The 12,766-nt window shown below is 56.2% G+C and overlaps 5 protein-coding genes across 5 annotated transcripts; 1 reads left to right on the top strand and 4 right to left on the bottom strand.

Moving 5' to 3' along the window:
* Positions 1–34: 34 nt before the first annotated feature.
* On the bottom strand, positions 35–1,411 carry V2A60_002963 (alkaline-phosphatase-like protein; the record flags this gene model as incomplete). Its single annotated transcript, XM_083254307.1, has 1 exon — positions 35–1,411. The coding sequence occupies one exon, from the start codon at positions 1,409–1,411 to the stop codon at positions 35–37; it is 1,377 nt and encodes a 458-aa protein (XP_083110433.1).
* Positions 1,412–1,687: 276 nt separating this feature from the next.
* V2A60_002962 (uncharacterized protein) lies at positions 1,688–3,303 on the top strand (the record flags this gene model as incomplete). The annotated part of the gene is made up of 3 exons (XM_083254306.1): positions 1,688–1,833; positions 1,906–2,414; positions 2,489–3,303. 3 exons carry the CDS (start codon positions 1,688–1,690, stop codon positions 3,301–3,303), a joined length of 1,470 nt encoding a protein of 489 aa, XP_083110432.1.
* A 514-nt stretch (positions 3,304–3,817) lies between these two features.
* V2A60_002961 (nucleophile aminohydrolase) lies at positions 3,818–5,400 on the bottom strand (the record flags this gene model as incomplete). The annotated part of the gene is made up of 2 exons (XM_083254305.1): positions 3,818–5,155; positions 5,266–5,400. 2 exons carry the CDS (start codon positions 5,398–5,400, stop codon positions 3,818–3,820), a joined length of 1,473 nt encoding a protein of 490 aa, XP_083110431.1.
* An 834-nt stretch (positions 5,401–6,234) lies between these two features.
* Positions 6,235–7,910, bottom strand: V2A60_002960 (bZIP transcription factor; the record flags this gene model as incomplete). The annotated part of the gene is made up of 3 exons (XM_083254304.1): positions 6,235–6,329; positions 6,388–7,606; positions 7,692–7,910. The coding sequence occupies 3 exons, from the start codon at positions 7,908–7,910 to the stop codon at positions 6,235–6,237; spliced, it is 1,533 nt and encodes a 510-aa protein (XP_083110430.1).
* Positions 7,911–8,889: 979 nt separating this feature from the next.
* On the bottom strand, positions 8,890–10,025 carry V2A60_002959 (uncharacterized protein; the record flags this gene model as incomplete). Its single annotated transcript, XM_083254303.1, has 2 exons — positions 8,890–9,732; positions 9,795–10,025. The coding sequence occupies 2 exons, from the start codon at positions 10,023–10,025 to the stop codon at positions 8,890–8,892; spliced, it is 1,074 nt and encodes a 357-aa protein (XP_083110429.1).
* Between the last annotated feature and the right edge of the window lie 2,741 nt (positions 10,026–12,766).

Genomic DNA, 12,766 nt, shown 5'->3' with positions numbered 1-12,766 from the left:
AGCCGCGATAGTGGGCACTTTTCTATTTCATCATCTACCAGCTATCGCCATGCATTTCCATAAACTTCTTTTTTTGAGGATCCTCAGGAGCAGGGTAGTGCAGCAAGCTCCTGTCCATGTCCGCCTTGAGTCTGAGCATCGGTTGCATGACCCACGTATTGAAGGCCGCAACATTGCTTTCCTCTTTGGGGTCGCGGGTCAAATTAAACAACAGCGGAGATTCTAGCTTGCCAGACGACTGGTTTACCACAGGTTCCCAAACAAGATGTAACTTCCAGTCCCGCCACTTGATGGCTCGCAACTCGTCTTTAATGTAAAAGAGAAACCCCTGCCTGGGCGATGGCACGGCGGCAGAGTCCTGGAAAAAGGCGGTCATATCAAGGCCGTCGATGGGTCTGTCTTGAGGAACCGACGCACCTGCCACCGCGAGCAACGTGGTGAAGATGTCCGTGACGTGAACGATGGAATTAGACACGGTCCCAGGCGCAACCTTGCCCGGCCAACGGATGATGAACGGCACGCGCAGACTGCCTTCCATGGCAGTGTGGTACGTGCCCATCCACGGACCAGCGGTGCCGCGATACGGTTCTCGAAACTCGGGTCCATTGTCCGATGCAAAGATGACGACCGTGTTGTCCTTTACACCAATGGCGTCGACGTGATCCAAGAGCTGACCGACACGATGATCCATTTCCACCATGGAGTCGGCAAAGTTGCCGTTACCCGTTTTACCGTCAAAATCTTTGTGCGGTAGTGTAGGGAAGTGCAGATGGACGAGAGGATGATACAAGAAGAATGGCTTCTTATCATCGCTCTGCACCTGCCTGCTGAGCCAGTCCTTTGACCTCTCCACCAGCATCTCGTCAATCTCGCGTCTGGCGACAAGATCGTAGAGCTTGACGTTCTCCGACGCCTGGCCCGCTACCCCCTTCATGATGTAGGGCATCTCGGCGACGACGTCCGGGTCAAAGCCCACCGCGCTGGTGAATTGCGTCTCATCCGTCGTCCGTGGAATGCCGCACCACTCGTCGAAGCCGCGGTCGGACGGGTAGCGCCCCGGCACGTCACCGAGATGCCACTTGCCGTGGTGTGCCGTGGCGTACCCCCGCTCCTTGAGGCACTCGGGCAGCGTCCTCTCCCACGCCGTGAGGCCCTGGGGGAAGCCGGCCGGCACGGACTGGCGGCAGCCGGTGCGGATGGGGTGCCGACCCGTCATGAGCGCCGACCTCGTCGGCACGCAGTCGCTCTCAACGTTGAAGTTTTGCAGGAGCAGGCCTTCCCTCGCAAACTGGTCAATGCGAGGTGTTGCAGCGCCTCGCAGAGCGCCACCACCGTAACACCCGAGCTCCCCCCATCCTAGATTATCGGCCAGGATAAGGACGATGTTGGGCTTGCACGGGTCGGTAGACATTTTTGTAAATGAGTATGCAATACTTGGGAAGCTGTATAGCCGTATATGATAGCAAAGATTGGATCTGCTCAAGGGAAAAGAGTCACGCGAGAGATGTGGCATGCCGTGTTCTGCAAGTCAGCCATCAAAGGCTGGGCGGAGGTGAGCGTCGGCGTGGGGCCGACAAGCAGTCGCTGCAGTTACATTGACGCCCGCGGATAATATTTAATGACCCTGTTACGGACCATTGGGACCCTCGAAACGCTTGTCATTACTATGCCCCGAATTTCAAGAGTCATGGAAGTGAAAGGGTCAGAGACCGTTTTGTCCCCCACCGAGGTGAAGGCATACGATGAGGAAGCTCGACCATGCTGGGATGCCGCGGCCAGTCAGGGAACGCTGGAGACTATCACGAAAGAAGAAGAAAAGCGAGTTCGTCGAAAGTAAGTCAAGGCTCCTAATTACTTCAGGTGCACCTGAAATTTCCCTCCTAATACATGGCGCCATCACGACAGGCTCGACCTTTACCTTTTGCCAGCCCTGGTGCTGGGATTCCTTGCGCTGCAATTCGACCGCAGTAACATGGCCAACGCCCTCACCAACACCATCCGGGCAGATCTAGGCCTCTCCCTGAGCCAGGTCAACGCCGGCAGCCAGATTTTGCAGGCCGGCATCGTCGTGTCCGAGATCCCCGCCAACGTGATCCTGCAGCGCCTCGGGGCGCGGGTCTGGCTGGCGACGCTCCTCGCCGTCTGGGGCACCATCACGCTGACGCAGGCTTGGATGACCAGCGTGCCCGCCTTTTACGCCACGAGGTTCCTCCTGGGCCTCTTCGAGGGCGGCTTCATCCCGGGCGCGCAGTACGTGCTCGCGCTGTTCTACAGGGCCGACGAGCTGGCCCTGCGGACCGCCAACTTCTACGCGGGCAACTACGCGGCGACGGGTACGGGGTCGCTGATCGCGGCCGGACTACTGGAATTGCACGGCACCGCCGGTTTATCGGGCTGGAGATGGCTCTTTATAAGTAAGTGGCAGCCACCAGCCGGGTACCAACCAGGCTTGGGAGATAGTGACCAACTACTTACAACCCATCGCCAGTCGAGGGAGCGTTTACAATCGCAGTTTCTTTCGTATTCTTCCTGCTTATGCCAGAATCTGTACTCGAGACACGGCCGCTTCACGGCTTGTTCGATGCCTTTAGCGAGCGCGAACGAGCTGTCCTCGTGCACCGCATCGCCGGGCCGGGCCGATGCACACGCGAGGCCAAGGCGACCATGACCCTCGACGCATTCCGGCGCACCCTCCTCGACGTGCGGCCATGGCTGCACATGCTCCTCAACATCGCCGCCCAGACGCCGAAGGGCGCGCTGCAGCTGTACAGCCCCTCCATCATCAAGAGCCTCGGCTTCGACACGGTCCGCGCCAACCTCCTCAACGCGGTGAGCAGCTTCGGCGTCGTGGTCCTGTCCGTCTGCGTCTCGCTGGCGTCGGACCGGTGGCGGCAGCGCGGGCTCTTTTGCATCGTCGCCTTTGCGTGGTCCATTGTGTTTGGCGGCGCGCTCGTCGCCGCGCGGCGCAGCCGCGACAGGTGGCTGCGCTACGCGCTCCTCACGCTCCTCAGCAGCGGCAACGCGCTCGCGCAGGCGCTCAACGACGTCTGGCTCAGCATCAACGCGCCGACGTCCAACTACAGGAGCGTCGGGCTGGCCATGGCCGTCATGGGCAGCAACATTGGTGGCATGGTCGGGCCGCAGCTCTTTCAGCCCTCGGACGCGCCGCTCTACACGAATGGCTTCATCGGCATCATGTGTCTGTACGCCTCTGCAATACTCATTACGCTGGTGATTATGGGCATCTACTGGCGAGACAACAAGACAAGCAAGCACGAGGCTGATGCCAAGATGGAACTCTGATGGCCCTTTTGGCGGTCAGGTTGTGGCGAATCGCAACCCATATAGCATCCTCTCCCGCTTGTCAAGCGACTCTATATCAAATTTGTCTAGAGCGCAGTCTATACGTGGTGAGAACTCTCAGGAAGAAAATTTACGCAATCTCGTCCAAGCAGCACATGACTGCTCGATTTGTGAGCACCAAAGCTGCCAAAGACTGCGACAGACTCAGTCGAACTAGACAGTTGGTGGCTTACACGAAAGTACCACTGAAACCAGATTTCGGTAGGCCAGTTCTGGCAGGTAGGGCTGTTACACGCCAAGACGTTACATGAGTAGATACTCTTAATGGAATATCCTAATGGAGCAAATTTGAAACACGCAAGTTGGGCAAGCGGTACTTGACAACGTAATACGGCCAGAATACCAGATTCACAAGTGTCATTCTCCGACTGCATCGATAGGGCATGCACTATTTGTCCCAAGTATACTTAATGCACATGACATTATTCTCATACCGTAGATGGATTAATTCCCACTACTCAAAGTGGTCACCTTGGGGCATCTCGTCCTCGCCGGTATTCGACCAGATGCTCATCACGGGCCGGCCCTCGTCGTCGATCCACGCGCGGTACATGCCGCCGGCGTTGTACGCCATGAGGACCTCGCCGCGCGCCGCCACAACGGTCCCCCGCTCGTCGCGCGTCACCGCGCCCTCGATGCCGATCATGCCGCCCTCGCCCTCGCCCGTGACCCCCCAGCGGTCGCCCGCGCTGCGCTGCAGCTCGCCGCCGGGCCCGACCACGGCGCGCAGCGCCGAGGCGCCGCTCTCGGGCTTCCACCGCGCCATGGCCGCGACGGTGCGCACGGCGTTGACGCGCAAGAAGGAGTCTCCGTTGCCGGTGCCCGAAGCGGCGAGGGCCCGCGTCGTGGTCAGCGCGCCGCCGCCGCCGCCGCTGTGGGAGGCGAAGACGGGCGTGTAGGTGAACGGCGTCGGCAGGCAGTCGGCCAAGAACCCTCGCAGGGAACCGGTCAGCTCAATCGGCGAACTTGCCGCAGTCGCGGAGCGCAGCAGCCGCTCCCACGGCGTTGTCGCCGCCGTCGTGCTGCCGGCGGGGTCACCCGCCGCCTCTGTCCACTCCTCGGCCCAGAAGCCCGCGCCGGGGACGGGCGTGTCGCCCACGCGGCCCGTCAGCTTGTTGGTCATGCCGCCGGTGCTGGTCGCCGCGCACACGACGCCGTACTCGTCCATGGCGACGGCGCCGCACGTCCCCTGCGGGAGGTACTCGTCGGCCGCCCAGGTGGCGCCGCCCGACGCCCTGCCGTGGCGGCTCTCCCTCTCCAGGGCGCGGACGTGCTCGTCCCAGCGCTGCTTGGTGAAGAAGTAGGCCGGCTCGACCATGGCGCAGCCGTAGTGGCGCGCGAGCTGCTCGGCCGCCTCGCCGTAGATTTGCGTGTGGCCTTGCGCCGAGGGGACGTCCAGAGACGCCGGCGCCGGCGCCGGCGCGCCCGAGGGCTCGAGATCGTCCAGACTGCCGCCGCGGGGGCGACCGCCAAGGTCCTGCTCGCCATGCTCGAGCATGGCGCGCGCGAGCCGCACGGGGTTGCGGACGCGCCGCAGGCCCATGACGCCGACGCCGCGCTTCTTGAAGCCCCGCGAGACCATGACGGACGCCTCGAGCTCATTGGTGCCGTCGCGCGTGAAGACGGCGCCGTGGCCGCTGTTGAACAGCGGGTCGTCCTCGAGCTGCGCGACGGCGTGCGTCGCCACCTCGAGCGCCGAGGGCCGCCGTGGACGGCCAGACATGGAGAGCGAGTAGCCGACATCCTTTGAGTCATTTATGGAGGTGGTCATGTAGGCGTGCGTGCTTGTAACCTGTTTATCGTGGTGCGGTTAGTTACTAATGTGCCCTGCGTTTATCTCCCACCCATCCGGTGAAAGGAAGGCAGGGGGCCAAGAGGAGAAGAAAAAAAGAAAAAGCACACAATTCTAAGCAGAGATGTTCTGTACTGCTCGTACTTGTCAACCGGGAAGCCATGCCGGACAATGTTGCCCGCACCACCGTGGATCACCAGTCGCGGTGTGATGCTGCCGCCCAAGATCTGCTTGTCAGAATGCATGTCGGCTACTGAATGTCGGTGGTCTTCTGCTGCAAAGCGAGGGGATGATTTATAGCTTTGCTATTTCAAAGTCGGCGCACGTCGAACCTTGACGTTGAAGCAATAAACGTGTCACAGACGCTTCGGCTCCGGTACCCTGAACACCTTATGTAAAGCCGCTATCCGCACCGTTAGAGCCGTGATGCTAAACTGCCTATAGCGGCGCAAACGGCAGCTTTTCCGTAATTCTCGTTCTTGCACGCCTGATCAGACGTACTACAGCTACCCTTATAAGATTTTTATTCTCCCGAAGAATCGTTCTTGTTCGAAGAACTTTTACGCTACGAGAATGCAGTGGTGGTCTCAAGGTTGTCCTAGCCTGCCCAACTAGCGGAGACTTGGGTGCGACCATGGAAAAGCCAAGCCCAAAAAAAGTACAGAGAGTATGTTGATTCAATGTTTGATAATATTTAGCAGCAGAAATGTGATGTATATATATGCGTGTTTATCTATCCTCGTATATAGTTGATTCAGAAAAAAAAGGGCCAACCATGGCCAAGTACTAGGTCCTGCAGACTCTGCCGTCCGCCGCACCTAAATTATTATGCGCTGCAATCCGCCCTCCAGGCTGTCCCAAAAACCCCTGCAAATCAACAGCCTCTCCCAATAAAGCATTAGTTTCGATAAAAAACTCCCTTCACAACGCCCCTTGTTGGCCATCAGTGGCCGGATATCTATGAATTTCAAACTGCTAAGCCGTAATAAGAAAAACCCTTCCCAGTGCGCCGAAAGCAAATGTCCGCCGTGTGTCATGGTATGAAGTATGGATAAACTGGAGGAAAATGCGTAGAGGCTCTATCCCAGACCAGCGGCTACCTTGATGGCATTGTTGATGTCCTTGACACGGACACCAGGGTGCTTGCCCATGCAGACAGACCTCGAGGCTAGTTCTGGTCGAGTATTAGCATCATCTCATCCCCTAGAAGTGGATTTGTTGTTTAGACTTACCTTCAACCAAGACCCCTACGCTTATAGTAAGTTTTGGCTTCTGCCAAGGAGTCCTCCCCCATACAGTTTCCATGCCCGGTGGGCACATGTACGGGAGCAGGCCGGAAGCCGGAACGGCACCGTGGGGCTGCATCTGCGTTTGCTGAATCATGGCATGGTTGTGACCCATGTTCAACGGCATGGTAGCAGAAACCTGACCATTGATATTGTCAAATCCCGAAGATTGAGACGAAAATGACCCATGCCCGGTGAAGACTTGGGGTACGGAATCGGCGAGCTCGTTGACATCCACCTCTGCATCAATGAATTCCACCTGCTGAGGGATGATGATTCCAAGTTGGCGAAGATACATCTCGATCTCGTCGGCATTCAGAAACTCCTTTTCGAATCCAAAGGTCAGCCTGATGCGCTGCTCCATCTTTTCCTCAAAGGGGCCACTGGGCATGTTCGCCTGGTCCTGGAAAGGCATGATCATGTTGGCCAATTGCTGGGAGAGACGTCGCGCAATCGATTCGCGAGATTCAAAAAGAAGAGAGAAGCCAAAGACGGCAGCGTATCGCTCGGGTGGCGGGTTGGCCATCGAGGCCAAGAAAAGGCCACGCTCCGTCGTCCTTCTCTGTAACCGGCGACCGAATGTGAGCTCGTGGTACGACAGGGAGCTCGTCAACGGCAGCGTCGCAAACGGCGAATTGATGGACGCAAACCCAGCGAGGTTGGGCACGGTGTCCATGGCCGTATAGAGGGGGAACGAGGCGTTGTCGGGTGTGGCCTGTGCGACAATTTCGTACGACGCCATCGAGTCCGCAGCCTTCGCCTGCCCCGGCGAGATGATCAGCTCCGTGTGTTCGACGGTGCCCGGCTGGGACTTCTGGGGGCTCTGGATCCCAGCCGATGAGCCAGAGCTCGCGTCTGCAGGGCCTCGGAAGCCGTCGGCAATGGTTGTGCGCTCATCCTCTGGCGAGATGTAGCCCGTCTCCCCGGTATTCACGCCGGCGAGTCGAACGAAGTTGTCTGAAATGGCCTTGAACCGAATGGCAGTTTCTGATGAAGGGTCCAATAAACCTTTTGAAAGCACGAGATCGTGAAATCTTTGGAACTCGCGGCTCATGTCGGCGTTGTTCTTTTCCAGCTCCTTGACTTTTTCCTCCAAACTTGTGATGGCATTGTCCTTGCGATGCCGGTAGGCCCTTTGCGCAAGGCGAATCTGCGTTCTCCGGCGCTATCTTGTGTGTCAGAAGCGGTGCCCAGCAGCGCGGGGGAACCGTCCCTTCCTCCAGGGGGGGGTTCGTCTTGAAGCTACTTACATCGGCGGCAGTCTCATCTTTCGTGTCCAGCCGTGGCCGACCGCGCGCGCGCTTGTGCTTCTGCTCTTCTGTTTCGCCGGCGATCCTCTCTTCGCTCGGTGACGGCTTCCGCTTGCCGGTCACCGGCATGGTGGCGTCCATGGTAAGCCCCTCCACGGCAAAGGTCGGCGCAAAGGCATTGCCTGTAGGCACTTGGACGACTGGCGGTTCCGTCTTCATGGCGACGACGGCGATGCTCCGAGGCGCGTCGGCAGAGCGATCCTGAGGTGGTTGACAGAGTGAAAAAAAGCCAAAAGGGAGTCTCGTCGCGGCTGCTCGTCGACAACGACTTGTGTCAACGGCACTGTCCGGTAGACGATTGGATAGTGGAGACTTGGGTTTTTTTGGCGGTCGGATGCCCCGATATCTGTCGGGAGGCGCAACGTCCAATTCTTACGGAGTGCGGTCCCCTTTCAAAGATTTCCGAGATTGCCCACAGCAGATACAATGGATATATTGGCCCTTTGCCAGGCAAGATCTCGATCCCAGGGCGTTCTTCGTAAGTTGGGGTGAGAATGCAGTCGACTGCAGAGGGGGGCAGAGGGCTCTCAAAGTGCGTCCAGAATGGAGGGTGGAGTCGAGAAAGTCGTCTAGATAGAGGCTGTTGATTGGTGGCTTTTCCCCACGTCGGCTAGTCATGCGAGTTTGCGCTAAACTTAGTAGAGACTGGCTGGACGGCAGAAGCCATAGAAACAGGCAGATTGAGCGTAGATAATGTAACATTGGACCAGGTAGACGGAAGATGCCCTTGAAACAAATTCGTCTAGTCTCTTACGTATTTGAACTATCATCCGTGGCCAGCCTAGCACAGTAGCGATGATTCATCGCATTGTCACTTGCTTGAAGTCCAGGGTCAGCGGGGCAACTAGACGAGTTGACAAATACTGAGTCTGTAATTCGCAGGGAAGGCATGAATCTTTTCATATCTTCCCTGGCGTAGCTGAAGGGGCCGATCCGTACCACTGTGCTGGGTTGGCAGACAACAGGGGATATCTTCCACATATAGGACAATTGAGAGTGTGCTCATCATCGCGGCGTCATCCTCGCTGCTTGCACAGTCAATTACGGCGGCTGCTTTGTATGAGAACCAGCACATGTAGCATTGGCTTCAAATTACAAAAGATCGCGCTATATACTCCATGTACTTCATAATGCTTCTCTAGGCTGTTTGCGCCTTGCTAATCCAAGATTGCAGTATGCCACGTCTTGACCTGACTATGGCAGCCCAAGCCTCCGTCGCAAAGATGTCGTGGCCGTCCATCTGAATTGCACTACCCTTGAGCTTCGGTGGGCCCATGAAATTGACTTCACGACTCGACACATTGACTGCTGGAGGAGGCTGCGCGTGCTCCTTGATCGTTGGCTCAGGGTTCCGGATCTTTCCAGCTTCTTGGTCCGCTAATTCTTGCTCGGCGTCCACGACGCTCTGCAGAGCCTCGCCTCGTGCGAGCCAGTCCTGCCATGTCGCTTCAATCTTCCATTCGAGCCACAGGCGAGAAAGGTACAGACTCCACGTGTACGACTCCTCCACGTCGCCTGTCTTCTCGCGCTGTAAGCCCTCCTTTTGAAGCTGGCGCGCGACGAGGCCGTCCCAATGATCTTCTGACGCGGCGTCTGGTAAGAGTTCATCCTGTATCTCGGTGATTTTGGCAATCCTGGACTGAAAGACTTTGACTTTCCGTCCAATCATTCGGGACATGTCGTGGGGCTGCAGCGAAGACGTCCGGAGAAAAGGTAGGCCGTCGGCCGTGGTGGCCACCATCGGGACACGTCGCGGTCCGGCCAACGAGTTCAGCGGTCGGGGGTATGCGTTTGCAACATATTTTGGAGTTTCGCCAGGTTCAGAGACTTTGCTTAGGAGAGGCTCCCTTTTTTCAACGAGGTGTTCGGTGAGCGGCACGCTTGGCTGCTCGGTTGGAGCTCTCCTTTTCGAAAGGTGGCACAAAATTTGCTCATGCTCGGCCGAGCTGGGGTCTTGAGCTTTCGTGAGAAATGATAAAGACTATGTTTTCTTTTTCGTTACTCAAGGTGAACAACGACATATGACTAGGTTGCGAGTCGCACCTTGTAGCCAGCGGCCAGCGCAGCAAAGACGAGCCTGGGGCTAGTGTCTCCTGCATTCTTGTCGAATCGGCGGCGCAAGATCGATTGGATAGGCCGCCGGTCTGTAGACGCCACACCGGCCTGGTCCGCGAGGGTAATCTTGCTCGCTGTTTTGGCCAGCGCCCGAAACAACGCGACGACGGCTGTACGATGGCGCGAGTCGCGTGCTGGGATGAAATGGGTCCGGGTCATGCTTGCGTCCGGCTATAAAACCGGGGGTGCTGATTGGTATGGGTTACGCATGTATGCGGTTTTGATTACCGGCCAGCGGTTAGAGTAACTTCACGAATAATGTCGTCGATCGAGGGTCCAAGTCTTTCAAGTGTTGACGGGCCTCATGGTGGTTGGAGAAATTGTTGTACATACGGCCCCACTTTACAATGAGATCCACCATGTAATAACGAGTGAATAACGGTCAGGCCTTCATGTCCAAGGATACGGACACATGGTTGTCTTTTCTAGAAACGCTGTCAGGTCTCATTTGTACGCGTATCTAGAGTGGCCTCGCCTAAACTTTGCTTTATATCAATTTCTTTTCTTTAGAATAAATTTTGAATACACGTCACCCGTCACTAACAGCAATGGCAGTTGCGCCAAAGCTATTCTTCAGACAACCGTTAAGGAACAAGCAATGGCCAATTCCACTATTGCAGCGCAGACAAAATGACGACGACGAAAGCCCTTCTCGTGACTCAGCCTTACCGAATCAACCAACAGGTATGGCCACAGGATCCTCAAGCCAAAGCCTCAAGATATGCACAACCGTCCCGCACAAAAGGGTACCAGTGAACAACTTAAACGTTCATGATACCCACTGCATCGGATGGCTCGGAGTCGTGCCAGAGTTTTACCACAAGTCCGTCGCCAACTGCGGAGATTGATAGTAGGCGTCTCACTCCGACCCCCGACGCTCCACGGAAACAGGTTCGGTGCCGGGAGTGCGAATAGTCCGGTTCGGGTACGAAACATTGGTTCGTCTCCGAGACCTTGCAAATGTGGCTGCTGCAATGGGGATCTACATATCCGTAATCCGTACAGGTGACAGCCTTGTATGGGGTACGCGTAGCGGGTGGTTTGCTAGTTTGCTAACGTTACTGGGTAGTTAGCGGGCACGTACCCTTGCAGCCACGTCCTTTTGGGACGATAGGGCGGACAAGAATGGTGGTGCAACGCCGTTCCTGGTGCTGCTCGTGGCGGTTGGCCCGTGGCAGTGTGGACTTGCTCGTCATGCGGCACTCTTGATACATGTATACCTAGAGGAGGGGTCAAGTCGAAGCTGGCGGAGAAATGAGCAACGCCCGTCTGGTCTCGAGACGCCTGCAGGTTATACGTCGATAATGGGACGATGGATGACGAGAGGGGCGAAAGCACGCGAGATGGTTGTATAATGGCTTGTCGGTCAGGGGCCGATGCGATGCGAAGATGCAGCTTGGACCAGAAAGCCAGACAAGGTACGGAGTACTGATCCCATAACTACTGATACAAAGTAGATTGGCATTGTTGCGAGTACGCGGGTGTCTGGCAGGCGGAAGAAGGCAGATGCGAGATTTGACAAAACAAAATACAGGGCACAAGATGTAAAAGCGAATACGCGCATGGCTGCAGAGAGCAACCCCCCCCCCCCCCTTTGTTGGAGATGGCTGTCAGGCCAGCGCCGTCGAATCAGGGCGCGTGCGTCTTGGCTGAAAGGGGGAGGGAGGGGCTACTTATTTGCAAGGGTACCTGCGGTAGTGTATTGCTGAGGTCAGTGGTCACTGGTTGCGCATGACAGACTAGACGGCGAATACGACGAGTCTGGAATTAGGTGCACGACTAATGTCATACCACGGGAGAAGCAAGTGGTGCAACGGTCGAGGCTTTTGAAAGAGGGCGAGGACAATTATTAATAATAATAAATGTGACGATCATAATAACAATGACAAGACCGGGAAAAATGTGACTCGCTTGGTATTGATAATGTATTAGTCCCTAGAAAACATGCCAGGAGCGGAGAATAAGGGCTCCGTAGGTATACGGATGGACAAGCAAAAGAGTAAGTAGTGCGGGCTTGAGTCGAATCGAGGTGTTGGCGGATAAATGAATAGGATAAAAGAAAAGAAAAGAAGAGAGAGAGAGAGAGAGAGAGAGAGAGAGAGAGAAGGGAGAAATAGAGAGAGAAGAAGAGGATACAAGGAACAAAGAATCTTTTTTAAATTGTCCCGAATGATTGACTTGCGCATAATTCTTAAACATTCATGCCAGCGGCACCAAGTACAACACCTGTGTGGCTGGCGGCTGAAAAAAATAAAAGTCCGCTGGTGGTCCAGAGAAGCCAAGTCTCGGACTCGCGCAATCGCGGTACCTTGTACTGGGCGTTATAGCTGCCGTGTCAGCGAGTACCGTTGGTCCGATGGGTGATGGGTCATGGGTGATGATGGTGGGCAAAACCCACCCAGCCTGGAAGGCATGGCGCAGGCTGGGCTGGGTGGCTGCTGTTGGACCACCGCCGTCGCCGCTTCTGCTTCTACTTCTGCCTCTGTCTGACGCGCCACTCCACTGTGATGAGTCCGATCGGGCGCGGCTCTGCCGGAAAGACAAACAGGGATGCGACAAGCCTGCTAAAACTGAACTGGATACCTGCGCTGCGCCGGCGTTTTCTTTTTTTTTCTTTTTCTTTTTTTTTGTCCCCCTCCCAGCTCTGTCTCTGTCTCTGTCTGTCTGTCTGTCTGTCTGTCTCTCTTTCTTTCTTTTATTTTTATTTTTATTTTTATTTTCCTCTGCTCGTTTGTTACCCATTTTTCTTCTTCCGCTTCTTCCTCCTCTTCTTCTTTTTTCTTCCCTAAGAGGGGCTGACCCTTTATCAGAGGGGCAAACGGGTTGCTACTGATCACTGGGTCGGGTCCTCCCCTACCTGACCTCCCCCCCTCAAGCGCTAACCTACGTCGTACATGCGC

This window comes from Cordyceps javanica, chromosome 2 (assembly GCF_051103115.1).
Source record: "Cordyceps javanica chromosome 2, complete sequence".
Lineage (NCBI taxonomy): Eukaryota > Fungi > Ascomycota > Sordariomycetes > Hypocreales > Cordycipitaceae > Cordyceps > Cordyceps javanica.
This window is presented reverse-complemented; position numbering and strand designations above follow the sequence as displayed.